General features: G+C 44.7%; 1 protein-coding gene and 1 long non-coding RNA gene across 2 annotated transcripts in view; one reads left to right on the top strand and one right to left on the bottom strand.

Annotated features, from left to right (window-relative positions):
• Window positions 1-21,722, top strand: part of LOC125650175 (carbohydrate sulfotransferase 13-like) — a 22,312-nt gene extending 590 nt beyond the window's left edge. The window contains exon 2 of the mRNA XM_048878209.2: window positions 19,338-21,722. Coding sequence (XP_048734166.2) covers window positions 19,338-20,527 — 1,190 coding nt within the window. The 3' untranslated portion in view covers window positions 20,528-21,722. The remainder of the gene's footprint in view (window positions 1-19,337) is intronic.
• Window positions 12,965-15,800, bottom strand: LOC125650177 (uncharacterized). The gene is made up of 2 exons (XR_007360916.2): window positions 15,644-15,800; window positions 12,965-13,724 (listed from the first exon to the last, which is right to left on the bottom strand). It is a non-coding gene; the product is annotated as an uncharacterized LOC125650177 (long non-coding RNA).
• Window positions 21,723-23,417: the final 1,695 nt, after the last annotated feature.

The raw sequence follows: 23,417 nt of genomic DNA, 5'->3' as shown, positions 1-23,417 counted from the left end.
TCTGTCGTCGTCAGCGTTGTAAACTTTTCACATTTTCATCTTCTCCAGAACCACTGGGTCAATTTCAACCAAACTTGGCCAAAAGTATCCTTCGGTGAAGGGCTTTCAATTTTGTTCAAATGAGGGGTCATGCCCCCTTCAAAGGGGAGATAATCACATAAATGCAAAATTAGGATAGGGTCATTTAAAAATCTTCTTAAGAACCACTCGACCAGAGGAGCTGACATTTACATAAAAGCTTCCTGACCTAATGCATATTCAAGGTTCTTCAAATCATGGCCCTGGGGGTAGGATGGGGCCACAATAGGGGATCAAAAATTTATACATAGAAATATATAGGGCTCTTTGAAAATCTGCCAAATCTTTGAAAATCTTCTTCTCAAGAACCACTGAGCTAGGAAAATACTTTACATGAAAGCTTCCTGACATAGTGCAGATTCAAGTTTGTTAAAATCATGACCTCGGAGGTAGGATGGGGCAACATTAGGGGATCAAAATTTTACATTACAAATACATGTGTATTAAAGTAATTAGGGTGTTAGTGTGACCCAGTAATCCCGTGAGTTACCCACAGACTTACCTATGCATTACGATGAATGGCTGTCTATATCTATATTCTTGGTGCTGTCGATAATACGTCTAGCTTCTTCAAGCTGTCGTTCAAAGATGCCTCTTGGCGGGAACTGTCATCCGGGCTCCGGAAGCTGTCTGCCAAACAGGTCGTACTGGGGACGACTCCCCAGATACTACACTCCCCCCCCCGTTTTCTCTGAAGGACGGAGAAATGGGTCTAACCAGTAATCAAGGTGGGCGCGCCACGCCCCCTCGGAGAGACTTATCCGAGGACGCCGGAAAACTCCGGCAAAGAGAGGACCCGGGCATACTCCCGGAAGAATTTAACTGAGACCTCTAAGGTCCCTACCCGGTGTGGAACAGGGATACCCTGTGACCCACACCCCCTAAACTTCTGACGGGGAAACCCCCCGAATTAGTCCCCAGTGCAAACCAGGACAGCCTGTCCTGGGCCATGCACCCCTGCCCGGTGGTAAAGGGAAACCCCCCATAAAATCCACCCCCCCATGTGGACCAGGGTCACCCCTGGCTCTCACACTAAAACTGTGACCTCCCCCCAAAACCAGGGGAAAACATCCAGGAGCGACTTACCACTCCTGGATCACCGCCAGGGTCACCCTGCGGACACCATGCCACCCCCGAGGCATCTCCGCAGTCATGTACTGGGAGGTAACGAACCCAGGGGGTGGCCTAGGGAACTCCTCCCCACCGACCGGAGGGCCCCCTATATCCCCGTCCAAAGGGCTCTGCCCAAACTCGAGCATGGGGGACGAATCCCCCCCACCCTGATGCTGGTCGGTGGCACCCCCTTCGATCATCTCTGGTCCAAGAGGGCACCACTCGACCGGCTCCTCCTCCTCAAAGTCCAACTCCCACCCCTCTGGCTGAATCGGTTCAAGGGGGGGAGGCCCATCGTCTGAGAAGGGGGAGGCATCTCTCGGCTCCTGGCGGATGAACGGGGCCTCCTCAGGAGCTACCGGCGGCGCCGTGGGAGCAGCGGTCCCCGGAGCCGGAGCCCCCGAGGAGGGCCTCGTTCTGGCGCGTGAGGGACCCCCCGACGAGTTGGGCTTCATAGAGCAGTCCCTCAAGCGCCCACGACCTATCCTCTCGCTGGCGGCCAACCTCTTGTAGGCCGCCCTCGAGCAGGGGTCTATCTTGACAAGCAAGACAGCCTGTGCCCTCCAATGGAGGAGGAGCGCGGGGTGGACGTCCCCGCGCAACTCGTAAACTGGGGGAGGGGCTTCCCCCACACTACGACACAGACTGTCCATGGCCTCCACCAGGTCTGGTGTGAGGCCACCGTGGGGGTCCGGGAACACCTCCTCGGCCCGTAAGGAGGATGCCAACTCGGACAGAGTGGCACCTGGGCCGAGGAGGGTCCTGGCCAACCACTTCAGGACCCTCTCCCGGATGGACGAGACCTCCCGGGAGGGGGGGACGCCACGCCGGAAGACCGGCGGCAAATGGGTCAGCGTGACATGCTGCCGGAGCTTCCGGGTAGCTACCCCGCACAGCAGGGGGCACTCCGAGTCCCGACTGCTGTGGGGGCTAGGGCGATTGGGAGCCCCCGCATCCCTGGGGTCCCCAAAGTCCTCCCGGATCTTTACTGGGCTGGGCCTGCGGGGTGGCGGAGTGGCCCTCCGCCTCCTCCCGCTCTGGGACGAGGAGTCGTCCCTCTGGAAGCGTGCCCGCTCCCTCCTCCAGCTCCTGGGGGGGAACCCCCCTCTGACTCAGCGTCACGTTGTTTTCTGCAAAGAGAAAGAAGAAGGTGTGAGCCACCCGTACCCTTACAGGAGCAAGGGGAGCACACATAATTATCTAACCTCTCTGCATCTTCCAGAGTCACTCCCACACACTTCCCATGAAACCACTCCTCACACCTATCACACTGTATCATAAGTTTGCCATCGTCCGCCTGGCGGCAGAGGCAATAGCGCGTTTTCCCCGAGGGGGCCCTCGGAGCCGGTGATGGCGCGCGAAGTTTACGCGGTCTTCCCCGTCTGCGCTTCGGTGTAGGGGTTGGTTCCTCCGGGGGAACCTGTGCAACCTCTGGATCCTGGAGACTTGCCGGGTCCTGTGTCCTCGGGATGCCTTCTGGCTCTGACACAGCCCCGGTAGGGGTTCTGGCATGAACCCCTTCGTCTATGGCCTGACATGGGCCCTTCTCAGCTAAGTACCTCTCCCGGGCATTGGCAAGCCAGCGAGGTAAGTCACGGTCCTCGCACTTTTTCATGCGGTCATGGTTGACCAGCATAACCGTCGTCTTGGTCCTTACTCGGTAGAGGTGGGCACTGAGCTTCTGGACCACCAGCCCTGGACCCTTCCATGAGGGGCTGAGCTTACGGCATTTCCCCTTCACGGTGGCTGTGTCCAGGACATAGACTGTATCCCCCTCCTGATAGGCTCGAAACCTGACCCTAAGGTCGTAATCACGCTTCATGCGCTCCTCGGTAGTCCGAAGTCGGGCTCGGGCGATCTCGTGGGCGGCCTGGATGGACTTCTCCAGGTTCACCACATAGTCCTCTAAGTCTAGGTCCTCGCCTCGTATGGGGGGAGCATACATCAGGTCTGCCGGGGTGTTGGTCTCCCGACCTAACATCAACTTGTTAGCCGTAAACCCTGTGCTACGATTCACAGACGACCTCAGGGCGCCTGCTATCTGGGCTAAGTGTATGTCCCAGCTGTTCTGAGCCTTGTCTATGTAGCACCTGACAGCATCCATTAACGTCCGATTGTACCGCTCTACTTGGCCATTGGCCGAGGGCCGGTAAGGGGTTGTTCGTGCCTTATGGATTTTCAGTAGCTCACAGACTGCTGCAAAGAGCTTGCTCTCGAAGTTGCGCCCTTGGTCAGTAAATACCTGGAACGGGCAGCCAAACCTGGCAAAGAACTGGTTCACTGCTGCTGAGGCGGTCACTTCAGCTGTCTGGGAGGGAAGTGGTACACACTCGACCCACTTAGTGAATTGATCCACCATCACAAGCACGTACTCGTTGCCACTGTCAGTCCTGGGCAGTGGGCCCAGGAAGTCCAAGTGCACTCTCTCCATGGGAGCTCCTGCATGATACTTTATCATCTCTGCTCGCGCGTGTCGCTGGGGATGCTTGTTCCTGCTGCAGGGCCCACAAGTGCTTACAAAGCCCTCTACTTCCCTCATCATGCCATACCAGAAAAAGCGCTCCCTAAGGCGGGCTTTAGTCCTGCTGATTCCCTGATGGCCTGAGGCAGGGACGTCGTGGCACAGCCTGAGAACTTCCTCCCTCAATTCCCGGGGGACTACCAATAGCCGACTCCTCGACTCTCCCTCCCCCACCAACTTCCAAAGGACTTGGTCCTCATCCTTCATGAAAAATTCCCTGTCAATCCAGTAATTTTTCAAAGCCGGGCTTGCTAGGAACAGCTCTCCCTCCGCCGGCTCTCCATCAGTTGACAGCCATTGGCCAAAGAGCTTCAAGTCCGCATCCTGCTGTTGGCTCTGCATCATCTCGTCTGCGGTCATGCCTACGAGGGACAGGGAACCACTGCCGGTATCTGTAAGTGTCCTAACAACAGCTGGTATCTGAGGACTGGTGAGCAGCCGTACCTGGGTTCTGAACGGACCAGATGCCGTGTCGTCACTCTCAAGGTCCACTATCTGGCTGGGTGGCCCGAGAATTTCTTGGGAGACATAGTTCCAAGCCGCCTCACTGATCTCAGGGCTGTGGCCCTCCGGAACGACTTCGGGCTTGCACTGGGCCAAGTTGATAGCCGAGTCCTCAGCCAAGTCAATTTCCTCGTCCGACGAAGGCTCTTCTAAGTAAGTCCAAGTACCCGGGCGGGCGAGTGGAGCCACGTCATCCACTTCCTCCACAAAGGTGTTCCATGACTGGTGAGCCTTCGTGCACTTCAGGCAACCTCCGCAGGGCAGGTCGCTGGGATGAATAGCAAAAGCGGCGCCAGAGGCACAAGATGAGTGTGGCAATCTGGATAGGGCATCAGCGTTGATATGGCGCCGGCCTGGGCGGTGCTGTATTTCCATATTATACTGGCTAAGTTCCTCTAGCCAGCGGGCCAGCTGATCCTGAGGGGATTTGAAGTTCAGCAGCCAAATGAGACTATGGTGGTCTGTCCGGACCCTGAATCTCCTTCCCAGGAGGTAATGGCGGTACATGCGAGTGAACCTCACAACCGCCAGTAGCTCCCGCCGTGTAGTGCAATACTTCCTCTGGTCTCTATTCAGGCCAAGGCTCCCATAAGCTATAGGTTTCTCAACCCCGTCCTGAATCTGGCTGAGCTCAGCCCCTATGGCCTCCCCTGACGCGTCCGTATCCAATACAAACATACCCTCTGCTATAGGCATGGCCAGTGTAGGCGGACTAGTGAGTGCTTTCTTCAAAGCGTCGAATGCTGACCGCTGCTCGTGACCCCATTCAAAGGGTTTTTTCCCTGTCACCTGATAAAGCGGGCACGCTAACTGGGCATACCCAGCTATGAAGGTCCGATGGTAGTTCGCAAACCCCAGGAACCTTTCTACCTCCTTGACATTGGTTGGGGGAGCCCACTCCCTCACTGCTGCGATGTAAGTGTCCCCCATCTCAATACCCTTTCCGCTCACTTGGCGCCCCAAGAATTCAACCTTAGTCTGGAACAGCTCACACTTCTTGGGCTTGAATTTAAGGTCGAACTCCCGGAATCTCCGGAATACCGCTTTCAAGTTGTCCAAATGACCTTGAAAGTCTTTACCGAGGACTAAGGCGTCATCCAGGAAGGCCAGGACTATACTCCATGTGAGTCCCCTTAACACCAGGCTCATGGCACGGGAAAAAGTCGCCGGCGCATTGCACAATCCGAATCCCATACGAACAAACTCTTCGAGCCCGTACTTCGTGACAAAGGCGGTCTTCTTCCTGTCCTTAGGGCTGATCTTGATTTGGTGAAAAGCTGAGTTGGCATCGAGCTTCGAGAACCACACATTGCCAGTTAAAGTGTCTAGACACTCGTCAATGAGGGGCAATGGGAATACGTCCTTCCGGGTCACGTCGTTGAGTTTACGGTAGTCTAGGCACCACCGAACTTGCCCGTCCTTCTTCCTGATCAACACAGGGGCGGAGGCCCACTCTGACACCGAGGGCTGGATCACACCTGCATCCAACATCTTCTTAAGATGTGCTTCCTCTTCGTCCACGAAGAACAGCGGGGTGCGCCTCATCCTCTCCTTAACTGGACGAGCCTCGCCTGTGTCGATCTCATGCTCCAGAGCCGTGAAATTACCAAAGTCGAATTCCCCCGTAGCAAATACGTCCTGAAATTCGTTGAGCAGGTCTGCGAGCATCCGTCGCTCCTCCGGGGTCAGTTCCTTGGACGAGCGATCAAGGAGGTCCTTCAAGTGTTCGGGGACCTCAGCCCCCGAATCAGTGTGGGGATTAGCCACACTGCAAACATTCCGGACTATGTCCGGAGTCGGCGTCCGAAATCCGGCCTCCGAGGCTGAACCTATCACACTGCCCTCTGGGATGGACACATCCTCGTCCGAGGCGTTGATAATGCAGGTCACTGCTGACCTCCCCCCAGTGTGATAAGTGTGCGGCACCAGTAGTAGGTTCGAGAGTCGTGTGATCTGAGGGCTGACTACGAAGTCTTCCAACTCCTTATCCAAATGACAAGGGCATAAGACGACTGAGGCAGCTGGGACCCTGATAGACTTTGTTACCGAAACCTGAGCCTCCTGTCCCCCTCCTGGGCGTCCGAACGTCATAGGGACCTTCTCCTTTCCCAAGGTCATGGTGCCATGCTCCAGGTCTAAGTGGGCCTTCTGCTGATGCAAAAACTCCATACCTAGCAGCATTTGGTCCTGCAGGGGAGCCACATACAGGTCGACGTTGTGTTCTGTGTCTCCCAGGCAAACTGCCACAGGGCCAATGACGAAGCCCCTCATCCGAGCGTTTTCCCCTGCCTGAACCAAGGTCACATGCTGCTTGATGGGAGGCTTGGGGTCGAGCTCCTCGTAGACCCGGGTGGACAGCACACTCACCTCCGCCCCAGTGTCTACCACTGCCTGTAGTCTGACTCCCTGGACTACCATTTCGACCATGAATCCGGTGGTTGGGCGTATCTGCCCTATAGGCACAGGCAACTCTTCATGGGCTTCTCCCGCATGCCGGCATGGCATATCCACGGTCCCGTCCTCTGCCTGGCCACTGACCACCCCCAACCCACATTCCTCCATGGGCTGAACCTGCGCCTTAACTGGCTCCGGGCACTCACTAGGCCTGGGCGCGAGATACGCGCCGGCCTGCTCCTCCTGAATGAGCGAGGGCTCCTGATCCGGCAAGTCCTCCGAATCCTCCGGATATTCCTCCCCATCCCCCTGGTTCTCTGCCCCAAACCTGGGCAGTTCCGGCACCACGATATCCTCAGGGAGCCTGAATCCCGACAACATATCCTTGGGAGAGGGCTCGTATTTGTCCTCCTCCCACCCTATGACCCAGTCATCGGATTCCTCCTCCTCCTCCTCCTCCTCCTCGGATGCCTCCTTGAACCGCACTTGGAGTGTGCCCTTCCTGGAGCGGCGCATGCAGGAGGGCGCCTGCCTGTGTCCTCCTGCAAACCGACTTGTCCCCGTGCGAGCGTCGCACGGCCCTGGCCTAAATGGGGAGCGCTCTGGAGTCAGCACCCTGACTTCCCGCTGCGTAGGCCCTCCGCTAAATTGTGACTGGCGGGTCTTGGTTCCCCGCCCCCGTGGTTCTGACGAACGTTGCTGCGTCTCGTGGCCGTCCTTAGGCTTGGCCTTGGCCCCCTGACCCTGGTTCGCCTCAGTTTTCCCCTTCAGCTCCGGGCATTCCCTCTTGAAGTGCCCCATGGCCCCGCATTTGTAGCAACCTACTGACTTCCGATTTCCGCTCAAAGGTGGCGATGAAGGTCTCCGAGGAGAGGGGGTCCGCCCTCGGAGTTCCTTCTCTATCTCCTGAAGGCGCTGGCGCATCTCCCTGAGTTCCTTGTCAGAATCGGGGGCCTCCTCCTGGGCTACCTGCCTCACATCCCGCCTAGGCCTCGACGACTTAGTCTGCCTCGAATACTGGTAATACTGCATCCGATCAACAGCTTCCTCAACCGTCTTGGGCTGGCCATCCAGGGCATAGAGTCCTGCGTCCCGGTCCTCGGTGCCATAACACAGCCGCGGAATGGCGTGAGTATGAACATCTGGCACGGATGGGAAGGCTTGTGTGGCCAGGGTAAGCACCCTATCTGCCCAATGTCTCAAAGACTCGCCTGCATTCTGGGACGCTGACTGGAAGTTCAACTGGTGTGACAGGTCTGGCGCTGAGGATCCAAAACGTTTCTCAAATCTCCTCAGGATGTCGGTCAATGAGAGGTTGCGATCAGTGTCCAGCAACAGGGTGTAGTAATCACTGGCGGTCCCTTCCAGGGAGAAGCAGAATTGGTCATGCTGTTCAGGCTCGGTCCACTGTTGGCTACGGGCCAAGCGAGCGAATTTGTGCAGGAAGGACTTCCAGCTACTTTTCCCATCGTACCGCAAATCCTTGTACTTAGGCGCGTGTCTTCCAGTGCCCGTCGCGTATCCCCCAGACCTAGGGTACTGAGGGGCGGGCGTGGGGAGGTGGGGCACCGGAGCGGGCCCCTGGGCCAACGGTCCAAGGAAAGGGGTATGTGTGTCGGGAACACCTAACTGGGGCCGAACGTGAGCTACTCTACCCCCCTCGTCCCCAAACCCACAGGCCGTGGTGCCAGGATAAGCGGAGGGTCCCTGTTGATAGGGATGAGTCATCATGGTAGGGTAGGGCATAGGTGTGCTAGCGTAACCGCCAAGCCTAGGGGGTACCGAATGCTGGGGATGGGGGGTATTCCCCCCAGCCCAAGGGTCTCGCACATGTGAAGGATGGGCATGTGGGGGTGGGGACCCTGTGAGTAGGTCTTAGCTTTGGCTGGCCTGTGGGGGGTGATAATTCCCATAGGAAATCCCTGGCTCCGAAAAAGGGGCGACTGGGGGATCCTGTCTGGGAGTGGGACGCTGTGAGCGTGAACCTAAGCCCCCCAGGGGTAAACTCTGACTAAGCTGGCCTACTGCCTGATCATCGGCCCCAGAGCGAGGGAGTGGGGCCGAAAACCTCCGTGACCCTGGAGCATAGGGATGCAGGGAGGGGGTATGATGTTCCGGGAAAGTCCCTGAACTAAATCCATAGTCGAAACCATCCCCCCTACCCGGTGTGGGCCTTGCCGAGACGTTAGGAATAACTGACCCCCCCATGGGGGACAAGAAATCCTCCTCCCACCTATTCCTATCCCTAGACCACGAAGTGTCGAGTCCAGAACCTTTTCTGGGTGAATCTAAGCCAATTAGATTCTCTGCTGAATTCCACCTACGCCGTATACCCCATTCTGGGCTGTCCCCCTCCCTAGAACCAAGTAGAGTGTCCGAGAACCTCACTCCCCCTCCTGGGGCACCCCTCAACCTACCACCCCCCTCCCTCAAACAGGAAGGCAAGGACGGCGTGACAAAGGGATCGCCGCCAACCAAGGATCCACCTTGGGAATATGGCTCTAACCCGGGACCTGACATACTGTCATAAGCCCCCCCCCCATAACCCCATGGGTTACCAACTCTACCTGAAGCTAACTGCGACAGCGTAGGGCCACGACGCGTGAACGCGGGGGTGTCTGGGTGGGCTCGTAAGCCCAATCCAGACAGCGCTTCATCAAAAGATGTATCCATAATACACAACAATGCACAAATATACAAAAATGCAAATGTCAATAATCTAAATTGATTCTGTAATTAAATATTAAATCCTAAAATAATCACAAAAATCTGAATTTAATTCAAAGTGAAAAAAAAAAAAATTCCAAGTCAAACTGAGACTTCCCGCCAATATGGCGGCTGACCAGCGTGGTGTGAAAAAACAACAAACTGTCAAATCACCGATAAGCCTGTGGCCTCGAGTTGGGCTCCAATAAAGTAATTAGGGTGTTAGTGTGACCCAGTAATCCCGTGAGTTACCCACAGACTTACCTATGCATTACGCTGAATGGCTGTCTATATCTATATTCTTGGTGCTGTCGATAATACGTCGTCTAGCTTCTTCAAGCTGTCGTTCAAAGATGCCTCTTGGCGGAACTGTCATCCGGGCTCCGGAAGCTGTCTGCCAAACAGGTCGTACTGGGGACGACTCCCCAGATACTACAGTATGTAGAGAAAAATCTTTTTTTTTCAAGAACCTCTCGACTAGGCAAGTACAAATTTACATGAAAGCTTCCTGACATAGTGCAGATTCACTTTGTTAAAACCATGATCCACGGGGGTAGGATGGGGCCACAAAAGGGGATAAAAGTTTTACATACAGATATATAGGGAATATTTGAAAATCTTCTCAAGAACCACTGAGCTAAGAAAGTACAAATTTACATGAAAGCTTCCTGACATAGTGCAGATTCAAATTTGTTAAAATCATGGCCCCAGGGGGTATAATGGGGCCGCAATAGGGGATCAAAATTTTGCAAAGAAATATATCTGACAAATTTTTGAAAATTTTCTCAAGAACCACTGGACCATAAAAGTTTTACATTTACATGAAAGCTTCCTGACAATTTGCAGATTCAAGTTTGTTAAAATCATGGCACCCGGCATCTTCGCTAGCCAAGGGTTTACGATCCGCTCCGCTTCTCTACAACCCTTGGGTGAGTTATCACGATTTTCGTGACAACAATTTCCTGCATATGATTGGATGCAGGTCAAGTCCCCTGCAGAAAACGTGTTACGTCAGAACACGTGCAAGACGAAGGGATGTGTAAACAATTAGTTATTGTCTTCAAAACGCTTCCATTTAATAAGATTTTCATACTCTCCATACAACAATGTGGTGTGTAGACTGTGCAATGAGGTTTTGCCTACGAAAGAAAAGTTTATTGATTTTAAATGATTTACATATTATCTCCCTCACGCATAGCTCTTATCCTTAAACGAATTTGACTCCACTTTTTTGGCACACTGTTTTTGCCTATAATAACTCTAAAACTTCATTGTTATTTTGGATTTCAAACATTTCGGTTGAGTATCACTGAAGAGACATAATTTGTCGAAATGCGCATCTGGTGCAACGAAATTGGTACCGTATAAGTTTTACATTATGACCCCTGGGTCGAGGCCTCTGCTGGTGGACTGTTAGTCCCCGAGGGTCTCTACAGCCCAGTAGCTAAGCACTTCGTTACTAGCTTGAAAATACGGATGTATATTTAATTGCTGTTATAAAATTTAGAAATTCATTTCAAAATTAAGGATTATCTCCCTCACGCATAGCTCTTATCCAGCTCTTATCCTTAAACGAATTTGATTTCACTTTTTTGGCACACTGATTTTGCCTATAATAGCTCTAAAACTTCATTGTTATTTCGGATTTCAAACATTTCGGTTCAGCATCACTGAAGAGACATAATTTGTCGAAATGCGCATCTGGTGCATCAAAATTGGTACCGTATAAGTTTTACATATAAAACAGTGTAACTCACTGATGCCAAAGGCGGAGGCGGATCCAGCCCCCCCCTCCCCCGTTTGAATTTTGTTGTTGTTGTTGTTGGTTAAATTCTTTTGTGTACAACAAGCAATTAGTTTCAGTTTAGTCTACATGAAATGATAACACCTTTATTTATCCCCCGGATATAGTTATAATATAACTATGTGTTATAGTTAAAGCCTACAATTATATGTTTTATTCATTACCAAAAAAAATTACAAACGCCCACAAAAGAGCAAAATATACGTATGTAGACGTTATATGTTCATTATCTAAATGAAAAAGAACCTACTCTCTTATTGGCACAATTTCGTTAGCTTCCAGGGGCTTCGCCCCCTGCATCCCTATCAGCGCAAAGCTTCAAGGCAACCCCAGCCTTCTACTGCGCCCCCCCCCCCCCCCCCCCCTTCCGTTATGAAATTCCTAAATCCGCCACTGGATGCAGCTATTTTTATTTTAACAACACACAAAGTGTAGTTGAAAAACGCATTTTTATTGGTTGAACATGATGTAAACCAGTTTGTTTTCTCCATCCGCTAGGGGACGCCACTCAAAGCTACGAAAATCGTTCTAACGCAGCCAAGGTTTGTAAAGAAGCGTAGCGGATCGTAAACCCTTGGCTAGCGAAGATGGGTCCCGGGGGTAGGATGGGACCCTCAACAGGGGATCAAAATTTTACATACAAATATATAGAGAAAATCGTTAAAAATCTTATCAAGAACCATTTAGCAAAAGAAGTTTACAATAGGGGCTGTAAGTCTCGTTTCTCGTCACTTCCGGTGACAAACAAATCCGATTCAGTATTACAAGTATAGAATATGGGCCAAATACACGTCCGAAAAACCAACGCTTATTAGTAAATCAGAGAACGCTGTGTACCACAACCATTTGTTATGTCCCTGTTTAACAAGTTGGCATGCATTGTCAATGCAGTGGTTCAAGTGTCGATGGAGAACAAGTTGTATTAAAGTAACCAGGTACATGTAACTGCAAGTATACCTTCATCTTCATGAATGATTATTCGATAATTACGAAATTCATTTATACTTTTAATTAAACTTACTTCTCTTTACTAGGCCTATTATTGTTAATGATTGACATACAAATGTGCAATGTAACTGAGGTAGATAATTTTGTGATGTTGCTAAAATTGGGGGGGGGGGGGTATGGTTATATTATGGGTTATTACTTCACTGGTTTTTTTTTTGGGGGGGGGGGGTCATTATCATTTAAGCAATTTGGAGAAATTGGTATTATTAAGAGAACTTTATTATTTATGGCTTGATTAAGTTTGTATATATTTAGCAAGAAATTACAGGGGGGGGGGGGGGGGGGGGGGGCAGTTCTTGTCTAAAGATATCAGGAGGCAAACGCCGGAGAGAGTAATTTCATAATTTCAGTGGCTGGTTCCAATAATGTGGTAGAAAATTTGTAGGATGTGTATCTTCAGTATAATTAATGCCTGTTTACAGCCAGAAAGAAAAAAAAAGTTACATTGTAAGCATCAGAAAATTCTTGAATTAATTTCTGAGGTCACAAATATTTTCTTTGTAATATTATTTCTCATGTACGCTTCACTGTACATTATATATAAACTTTTTATTACATTTAGAATAGAGGAAGAGTATTTACTCCCTCAAGTCCAGACATCCTTGCTATCATCTGATACAGGGCCAGCTTTTGTGCAATATGAATTATTCCGTCTCGATTGTTTGGACTATAGCCGACTGCATGCAAAATTATCCGGATCATCAAGGACTCTTAGTGGACAAAGAACATTGCAAAGTGATAGAATTTTATTACTGCAACTTAATTATTCGGACAACAGCTGACTGCAGAATTATCCCGGATCATAAAGAACTCTGAATGGACACAACATTAAGTCATTAACAGAATTATTCTTTTAATATTTCCATCCCTGAATGAATTCAAAATCAACATGTATTGATAAAACATACTTAGTAAAACAATAACAATCAATAGTGCATTTTTTATTTATACTAAACTATTTGACACTCGAGTTTTATTTTAATCATACAGGATTTGCAAATAATAATAATAAATGAAGAAAACGATATTAAAATACACCCCCCCCCCCAATCCGAGTGCTTAATTCCTGAAGATGTGAACATGTAGAGCATTGTACTTAACAGTCACTCCAGAAAATGTTTTAAAAATATTACGGTTGAATAAACAGTTATTAGAATTTAATATACTGTTTAATGCATCCCATGCACATATTTATCTTGGTTAATATTGGCTCGCAGACTGCTGGCATGTGGATTTTATCCTTTCGTTAGCCCTCTAGACGTAAATACTCCCCTGGCTAATATGTAACAGAGTTCAACTTTTTTATAAGCCAACTGTCCTCTCAAGGATAAAAAGCCGGAATGTTCAAGGACACACATTGTTTTAATTGATCACAGATGGTTTTCCAGCTTTGGGTTTTTCTGGAACTTTTCTGGGGAGTACATGTTGATCCCAATACTCAAAGTTGAAAAATGAGTGATTGCACCATTCGGTGTTACACAAGTCACTGCTTTGACGGTATGTCAGCACTTACAGGAACTGTATGTCATGGCCTGGGTATCAAGGTGTCCGGGAATATTTCAAGAGAGTAGTCTCAATGGGATCGATCCATCTAACCTAAATAAAAAATTGGAAGAAAAATCATTTTCATGCAATACATTTCTCTTCATCTGAAGGAAGTTATTGTAAGTCTTAAGTAAAAGCCATATTCTTGAATTTAGTAAAACTAATAATTTTCTATACACAAACTGTATTTATACAATCTGAAACTGGTTCAGGGAGAGAGGATAGAAAAATTTAATGCGGGTGGAGAAGGTTTGTTTAATAATAATATTCCCAGTAAACCATCAATACTGTTGTATCATGTTATCAAATTATACCCCCCTCCCATCCACCAAGTGTCAATCGAATCTCAATAAATCCACTTTCTAAAGCATTTATTGTTTTATAATATCAAATACTATCACTTGTTTTTGAAAATTGTGTAAATATTACATTTATCAAGGTTAAAGAGACACTACAGCTCATTTTCCACATTTTAATAAAGTCTTTTTAAAACCATGTATTGATAAAATGATAAATTTCATATCGATACTGACAATTTTGAACAATTGGGATGCATCAATTTACTCTCAACTGCGCTTTGAAGATCGTTCGGAATTCAAAGGTTTCTTCATGCTGACTCGGACTTTTGAATGCTTATTTACATCACGTGGTTTTGAATGACAGCAAAGGTGTTCTGTAGGAAATTATTTAAATTCCCCTTCAAGGGGGTCCACACTCACCTTTCAAGTATAAGATTATTCCCTGCTCCTTATAATAAGTAATTATAAATCATTATTTCAACAGAAACCTTCCATGTTCCCACTGACAGATGTTTTTACAACTAACACGTGTCGTGTTCAGATAAAAATAGCACTTACTTTTAAACGTGGTGTCTTCGCAGCTAGTCTCAATGGCAGATTTAGGGGGCCAGGATCCCCCTCCCTTTTTACCCCACAGATTGTGAATGAAAATCCAAATTTCCCCTCCCTTTTTACCCCACAGATTGTGAATGAAAATCCAAATTTTGCACCAGAATGGCCGATTACTTTGGCTAATCTTTGACTTTCACACCCCTCTTTGGAAATCCTAGATCCGCCACTGAGTTACATGTGTTTCTCCTAGCTCTTTGTTTTCCAACGGTCAAACTGATACCAAGGTAAATTTTATTTCACGTATGAGTTTTATCTCATTCTAATTTTACCTCTTTTCTCACAGAATCTGTCAAAATTCTAGATCTATCAACTACACTTTCTCTCTCTGGACGACATGCTGCACTGTTTACTGTCTATGCGTCTGAAGACTGAAAGGAGGAGACTCGATATTTTGTGTATAGCCATCAAAAAGTATTAATTTTTACGTTAAAACGATAATTTTTAACTTTAGATAAGTGTTATTTTCGCAAAGTTCATACTTTCAACAATGCAACAAAAATTGAGAAAGCGCTGGGAAAATTGTCATTTCATGATTTTTGCGCAAAATGAGCTGTAGTGTCTCTTTAAGCTGCTATAATGTAGCCCTCTCCGAGATTTTTTACTCTGAAGCCCCCCCCCCCTTTTTTTTTTAAAGGAGAGGGTTACATTATTACAGCTAAAGAAGGTCATGTACGAGCGACGCCAATAAGAAATCAATGATGAAGTTTTGTTGTATATGGCATGGAAAGAGCTATTTACCAGTACTACAGCTGCCGTGTCTAGGGATGTTTTTTGTAAAAATTCTCTCTATAGATCGTAAAATCATACTCCTCCCTCTATAAACATTTGATTTATACAATTTCAAGCTTGGCTGCATGTGGTGTATAAATGTGTACATCTTGACTTGTGGATTGTAAATAAATAAATGTAAATCTATTTAGTTATACTTGGGCGTATATGTAACTAAAGACTGATGATCGGTATGAAGGCCCTACAGATGTGGTGACAAACAAAACCAAGATATTTATCATTTAATGGAAATCAAGTTTACTACCGGTATTAGAATGCATTTATACTTACCTGCACAACTTTCCCCATAACGTCCACTTCTTTGCATCGACCAAAAAACAACGATAAAAACTGCAGGATATTTCCAACTGGTATGATTTCATGCAAACCGTAAAGGTTTGTTTGTCACCGGAAGTACTCAGATCTCGTGTCATCTCGTTTGCGAGCTTACAGCCCCTTACATGAAAGCTTTCAGACATAGTGCAGATTTAAGTTTGTTAAAATCCCCAAGCGGTAGGTTGTGGCCTTAATTGGGATCAAAGTTTTACATGCGAATATATAGGGAAAATCTTTGAATATGGGTCAAGGTGACTCAGGTGAGCGATGTGGTCCATGGGCCTCTTGTTTGGATAAAGATGTTTCAATATCAAAAAGACACTATTTACGTAAACACGTATTTGGGTTTTCCTTTTTGCTCTTTTTTCGGGGGACCATGTAGTCGCTGTCGTATCCCTCTGTCCGAGCTCTTATCTCCTAAACCTCTCATCAGAAATTGATCACAAATGTTCCTTGAGAGAAGGATTTTGTGGACCACGGTATCTCAAGGTCATTTTGGAAAGGCCAAGGTCACTCAGAACATAAAATATTCTTTTTTCAACAGTTTTTGATATAAAAGTTCCCATCTCTTCATCAGAAATTGATCATAATTAATCGCAAATATTCCTTGGGGCAGGGGACTTTTGGGCCAAGGTCATTTTGAAAGGTCAAGGTCACACAGAACATACCTTATATAAGGAAAATGTTCCTTTTCAACACTTTTTGAACAGGTATTGATACAATGTAATATATCACACAAATAAATAACAGGTAAATAGGTTTTAGACAAAAGTCACTCAGTGCCATTTGTAAAAGTCAAGGTCACTCAGAACATATACCTTGTATATGAAAAAAACGGTGGGGAAATGGGTTAGAATAGGTCCTCAGTACCTACCCCTTGCTTATCGTAAGAAGCGACTAAATGGAGCGGTCGTTCGGATGAGACCGCAAAAACCGAGGCCCCGTGTCACAGCAGATGTAGCACGATAAAGGTCCATCCTTGCTCAAAGGTCGTAAGCGCCGAGCATTGGCCTAAAGTTTGCAGTCCTTCACCGGCAACTCTATACAAGTGAAAAATTATCGAGTGCGCTGTTCAACAATATACAATCAACTTTCATTTCAACAGTTATTGATCTTTTGGGCCAAAGTCTCTCAAGATCATTTTGGAAAGGTCAGGGTCACTCAGAACATATACCTTATATGAGGAACATTCCTTTTTTCGATAGTTTTTGAACAGGTTTTGATCATATATCACACAAATATGTAATAGGTAAATGACTTTCAGACAAAGGTCACTCAAGGTTATTTTGTAAAGGTCAAGGTCGCTCAACATATACCTTATTTATAACAGAAAAACTTCATTTCAACAATAGTTCAGCAGTTATTGATCATTATGGTGATTTGATTTGAACATATTTTATTGTCTAGATATACCAAGGGATTAGTTACAAGTTCTACATGTAGCAACTTAGAAAACCTCTCCCAGTTGTGTCATTTATCATATGAAGTAGTTCATTGGGTAGATGAAGTTCGGGGAGCGTCCATTAGTTTTACTGATATTCCTGTTCATCGTATTAAAAGACGTCTCCAGCTGTGTATAAAGTATACCATATAATATATTCTGACCTATTTGTGGCGCAGAGGGCTGTAGCAGTGAGGATTCGTTACCAATATTTACCGGGATCTGCGTCTTTTAGGTCATACCCGAATGAACCGCGATTCTCGCTTCTAAATGCCGAGAAGTTAGCTAAGAAGCAATCACTGTCTTAGATTCACCGCGGCAATGACACGATCAGGGCTTGATTTCACAACCTCCTGGGTTACGAAGCGAACGCGGTAACCATTGAGCTACTGCAGCCAGACCTATCTGTAGGGTGTAACCACTGAACTACTGGGACCAGTCCTATCTGTAGGGTGTAACCACTGAGTTAATGGGACCAGTCCTATATGTAGGGTGTAACCACTGAACTACTGGGACCAGTCCTATCTGTAGGGTGTAACCACTGAGCTACTGCGACAGTCCTATCTGTAGGGTGTAACCACTGAGCTACTGCGACAGTCCTATCTGTAGGGTGTAACCACTGAACTACTGGGACCAGTCCTATCTGTAGGGTGTAACCACTGAGCTACTGCGACAGTCCTATCTGTAGGGTGTAACCACTGAGCTACTACGACAGTCCTATTTGTAGGGTGTAACCACTGAACTACTGGGACCAGTCCTATCTGTAGGGTGTAGCCATTGAGCTACTGCGACCAGTCCTATCTGTAGGGTGTAACCACTGAGCTACTGCGACAGTCCTATCTGTAGGGTGTAACAACTGAGTTAATGGGACCAGTCCTATATGTAGGGTGTAACCATTGAGCTACTGCGACTAGTCCTATCTGTAGGGTGTAGCCATTGAGCTACTGCGACCAGTCCTATCTGTAGGGTGTAGCCATTGAGCTACTGCGACCAGTCCTATCTGTAGGGTGTAGCCATTGAGCTAATGCGACCAGTCTTATCTGTTGGGTAGGATCACATAATGTAAGATACCTCCTGTGTTAACCGTCGATTTGATTTGCCCGGTTCCAGATTCATTCTTAAAGAATGAAAAATTATTGATGAAATATCATTGATTAGCTGATCTGAAAAATTACCCCAGCTTTCATTTCATTTTCATTGAATATTGCAAAGCTTCATATAAGTGTGATTGTCTTTCTTGTTGTATAAAATTATTAAAATCATTTTGATTTTGAAATATGTTATTTATTACAATGATAGACAATGTTAAACATGCATTTTATGACAATTAACATCAATGGCCTCTTCTTTGATTATCAGCACAAACTGCTTCATTAACTTGACACATTTTACTTAAACATTCGTTACAGGCCGCACAATCTTGAGCGCAATCTGTTTTGATACGGGTTTTCAAATTGTACATGCGTTTCTGTGGAATTAATGGTTTCATTTCTGCGGTATTGAATAGAATGTAATTTTTAAAACCATCTCCAAAATTAATGTAATACATACTTAATTTGGGATTAAAGTTATTATTGATTCCAGCCTTCGATTTGTATAATCTCTAGAAAAAAAATAAAGCGTATTAGCAGAAAACATGTAATATACATTTGAATTGTCAATTTGTACTCCTTTTGTTTCCATTCCAAGCTATTTATTTATTATATTTATTCATGAAATATAAAAAGGGTGTTTAGCGTTTTGTGGATTCAAGATTATTTTTGCGGATTCACAAAGGTAGTAAATTACAGAAATAGTCTTGATGTGATCAGGGGAATTGAGTCCAGACAAGTGAAAACTACAAACATATATACTTGTGTGTCTACACTGTACGCCTTTTAAAATCGTTACATGTATCTTTCTGCCTAAGATTGTTTCTACTGACTCATTTTGTTCACTATAACAATTGAAATATCTTAATTAAAGTATGACTTCACAATTAAGATATTCGTCCTGAAGGAATGTACAAAATGCATATCATCAGTGGTCCGATGTAAAAAGAAATAAGGTATAAAACGATTTCTTTCAAATTCTGCGGCCCATCTTTGACGTTTGCGTCAAGTTGCTTTCTGATACATGTATGATTTTCATTCAAACACGAGATGTAGTGACATTTTCTTTGTTGTTGTTGTTGTTTTTTTTTAATGTAAATCATTAACAATTTTCCAGATGCAAAAGTATGGACATCGTGGAGCATTCTCAAAGAAAGATTTTCTGAGGGAAACTTAAAACAAACCCAGATCTCTCCCGCAGAGCTTCGAAAAATATTAATGTTGAAAAGGGTTCATCATTTACAGTCATCGTGCAAAAGGGCAGACATTGGTGCATATAGATTTAACTTTAAGCAGGTGTCTGAGATATTTTATGTGGATACAAAATCCAATTTATCCTATTGTAAAGTACCAAAAGCTGGAAGTTCGTTTATGACCGACATTTTTCTTGTCCTGAATAACGACAGGCAAAACATCACTAAATACTCCGATGAAAGTTCAGAATTAGTTGACCAAATGTTTGAATTAAGTCGGAGTCGCGTTCATATGATTGGAAATGAAAAACTTCGCACACCTTCGCTGATTACTGACGAACAACAGTCAAAGACAATGACTATAATCATCTCAAGAGATCCATATTCCAGACTCTTCTCGGCATATGTGGATAAGTTTTACCTCCTCGGACTTGTCAAAACTGCTCGCGAAATCTCACAGAGAAGCGACAAGAAAGGTTTATCATGTGGGTATAATGTGACCTTCCAGGAATTTTTGGATTACGTCATTAGCAAATCGTACGGTGGATATCAGATCAACAGACATTGGGCACCAGTTTATTTACTGTGTCACGCGTGTGACGTCAGGTATGACGTCGTGGCTACAACACAAACGTTGTCTGCTGATGTGGAACATATATTGGATTATATCAATGTGACAGATTCTACGAAGAACAATTTGATCAAATTAATCCACGATAAATACGACAACAAAACCGTGATCAGTCTAATTGACACATACATAAAACTCTGGAAAAAGAATAAAAAGCTTTGTCCAGAATTCAGGGAATATCTGTCAAAGATCTGGAAATCGTTGCAAATTCAGGGAAAATTGAAATCTGAAATATCTTTTCCTACACTGGAGTTCTCAAGACTTATCAAAAAAGAAGCAAATATTAGTCACTTTACAAACGTATTTCTTCACTATGTGTCAAAATACAAAGTGAGTTCTGAAGAAAGGACATTTCAGAGAAGGAAAGCACTGGTAGACGCTTTCAGAACTGTGAAGGAGACCACAATACGTAAAATACAGGAGTTGTACAAATTGGACTTTTTATTGTTTAAGTACGACATGTCACCGCCTAAGACGATATGAGAGAGAGAGAGAGAGAGAGAGAGAGAGAGATGTATATAGGACAAGTATACTTGCAACATAATACATGTTTATAATAATTTAATGATTTCACATACTAGTTATAACATGCTACATGTAGGTTGCCAATATTTAAAGTAAAAATACTACTATTTTGAGTAACATACTTTCATTTCAAATCTGAAGCATTTTCTAACACACGTGATTAATTCTAACACACGTGATTAGTTCTGATACTTTTTATACACCGTAAAGTTGGGTCAAATAACACGAGACATTTTCTATGGTATTTTTATGCCCCCGAGATCGAAGATCGGGGGGCATATTGTTTTTGTCCTGTCTGTAATTCTGTCTGAAACTTTAACCTTGCTAATAACTTTTGAACAGTAAGTGATAGAGCTTTGATATTTCACATGAGTATTCCTTGTGACAAGACCTTTCCGTGGGTATTGAACCTTTTGACCTTGACATTTGACCTACTTTTTTTTTTTTTTTTTTTTTTTTTTTTACATTGGTCATAACTTCTAAATGGTAAATATTAGAGCTTTTATATTGTACATAAGCATTTCTTTTGACAAGATCTTTCTACTGGTACCAAGATATTTGCCCTTGTGACCTTGGCCATCTTCAGAATGGGCCATTATCGGGGGCATTTGTGTTTCATAAACACATCTCTGTTTATTTTGCGAATCTATTTGGGTGCTAAAATTAAAATAACCTTTTGCATAAAATAAGCTATATTCCACGAGTATCACGTAAGTAAAACAGGGAATAAGATATAATACTTTAGTTTAGATAGGTTATTAATTACAGATTTGACAATAGGATGTAAGCATAGGAGCATCCTCTCTATATAAAAGACACACATATTCAAACATTTCTCCGTTTGCCTGATCAAGATACATGTATAAGGCACACAGCGCGTTTAATCTGTTAACAGAGAATGCTTACTCCTCCTAGGCGCTTGATCTCACCTCTGATGTTTCTAGAAGTCTGTGTTGCCCAACTCTTAATTGTGTATTCTTTATAGGATTTATGACATTGATGTCTGTTACCTTCACTTGTTCATTGTACAGCTGAACCCACAGGCACTTATATCGCTTGGGGCCTAATTACTATATATAAGAGTAAAGGTATAGAACTCTTTCCACAGGGTACCTCACTTTACCGTAAAAAAATAATAATAAATAAAATGTTTTATAATAATACTTTGTTGTCTCATCTATTTGTATAGAACTTTTCCACATATCTGCCAAATTTCATCCCGAAATTCCGTATATTTCCAAAGATATGCAGAAATTAATTTAAAAATCCGGTGGGTTTCGCGAGGTCGAGATTTAGCTGGGCCCGGTGACTTACAAGAGTAAACAGAGTGTGTCAGGCCTGTACCGCACAAATGCATAACATAGACATCATCCTATGACTGTTTTAAGATGAATTTCTTACCTCAGTTCGTATTTGAAAGTCTCAAATAGTCCCGATCGACTAAAGTTTTTAAATACGTCTGCTTTCACAACTGTCACAGCCATTTTGTCCGATTGTAAATTTCGGCTTTTCTGGCCCAGTGGTTCTTGAGAAGATTTTTAAATGACCCTACTCTATTTTTGTGATTAGCTCCCCTTTGAAGGAGGCATGAACCTTCATTCGAACAAACTTGAAAGCCCTTCCCCCAAGACCCCCCCCCCTCTCTGGTTCAAAAATTTTATACACATGTATCATTTAATTGATAATAGTGCCAACACAATTTAAATTAATGAGTTAACCGTCCAGTGGATTGACCTTTGACTATGTGACCTCAAAATCACTACAGGTACTCTTCTTAGTATACTCATCATGCTCATAACTAACCCACATCTGGAATATATATCATTATGATCAAGTGATATTGTTGAGTGGACAACATGTCTACCAACCAACATTACAGACCGACTGACAGGTGCAAAGCAATATGCCCCTCTTCTTCGAAAGGTGGGGCAGGGGCATAAATATTAAAAGAAACTGTTTAGACTCTCCATACAAACCTTCCAAGGTATGTGATACCTCAGTCCCAGGGGATCAATATTTGCAAAAATATGAATCAAAATCATATAAGTGTTGCAGCAGATTTCACCTTACTGAATATCCCATCCTCAGAATTTATATATATAGTATATATATATATATATATATAAAGCACTAAATAATCACAACTAGGTACTGAAAATTTTCGCCCCAGCCCGGGGTCGAAAATTTTCAGTACCTAGTTGTGATTATTTAGTGCTTTATATATTAATTAATTGATTTTCACATGTATCGTTTAGATCCTAGGGGTAAACGTAAGGTTGGGTGTTATAATTGTTTGTTTGTGCTTTATATATATATATATATATATATATATATATATATATATATATATTTATATGTGTGTGTGTGTGTGTGTGTGTGTGTTTTCTAATTTAATTACTTTTCACAAATGAAAGCATCCAAAAATGAAATTAATGCATAACTTGAGCAGATTCAGAAGGGTGGGGAATAATTCAAATAACATGTATATCATATTCATTATGGTATTTTTCAGGGTTGTGTCATTTTATAATTGTGAGAATTGGTAAAATATAAGGTGTCAATAAATGAAAGGAGTAATACTCTCCATCAGATATATAACTGCCTGAAGAGGCATTGAAGTCGAAAGCGCTAACAGTGAAATGTTATTCCAGTTTTGTTTTTCTTGACTTTTATTATTGGATATATACAAGTACAGTGTATATATGCTTTTATTTTACTTCGACATTGATGGAATCTTCTGTTCATTTTGTAAAAGATGTTCTCATATTAATGATTACATTCTGCAGTAACTGCACTTGATTTGAAGGTTTTTTTCTAAAGATATGTTCCGAAATACAAACCTAGTAAT

Source organism: Ostrea edulis, chromosome 5 (assembly GCF_947568905.1).
Source record: "Ostrea edulis chromosome 5, xbOstEdul1.1, whole genome shotgun sequence".
NCBI classification, from domain to species: domain Eukaryota; kingdom Metazoa; phylum Mollusca; class Bivalvia; order Ostreida; family Ostreidae; genus Ostrea; species Ostrea edulis.
This window is presented reverse-complemented; position numbering and strand designations above follow the sequence as displayed.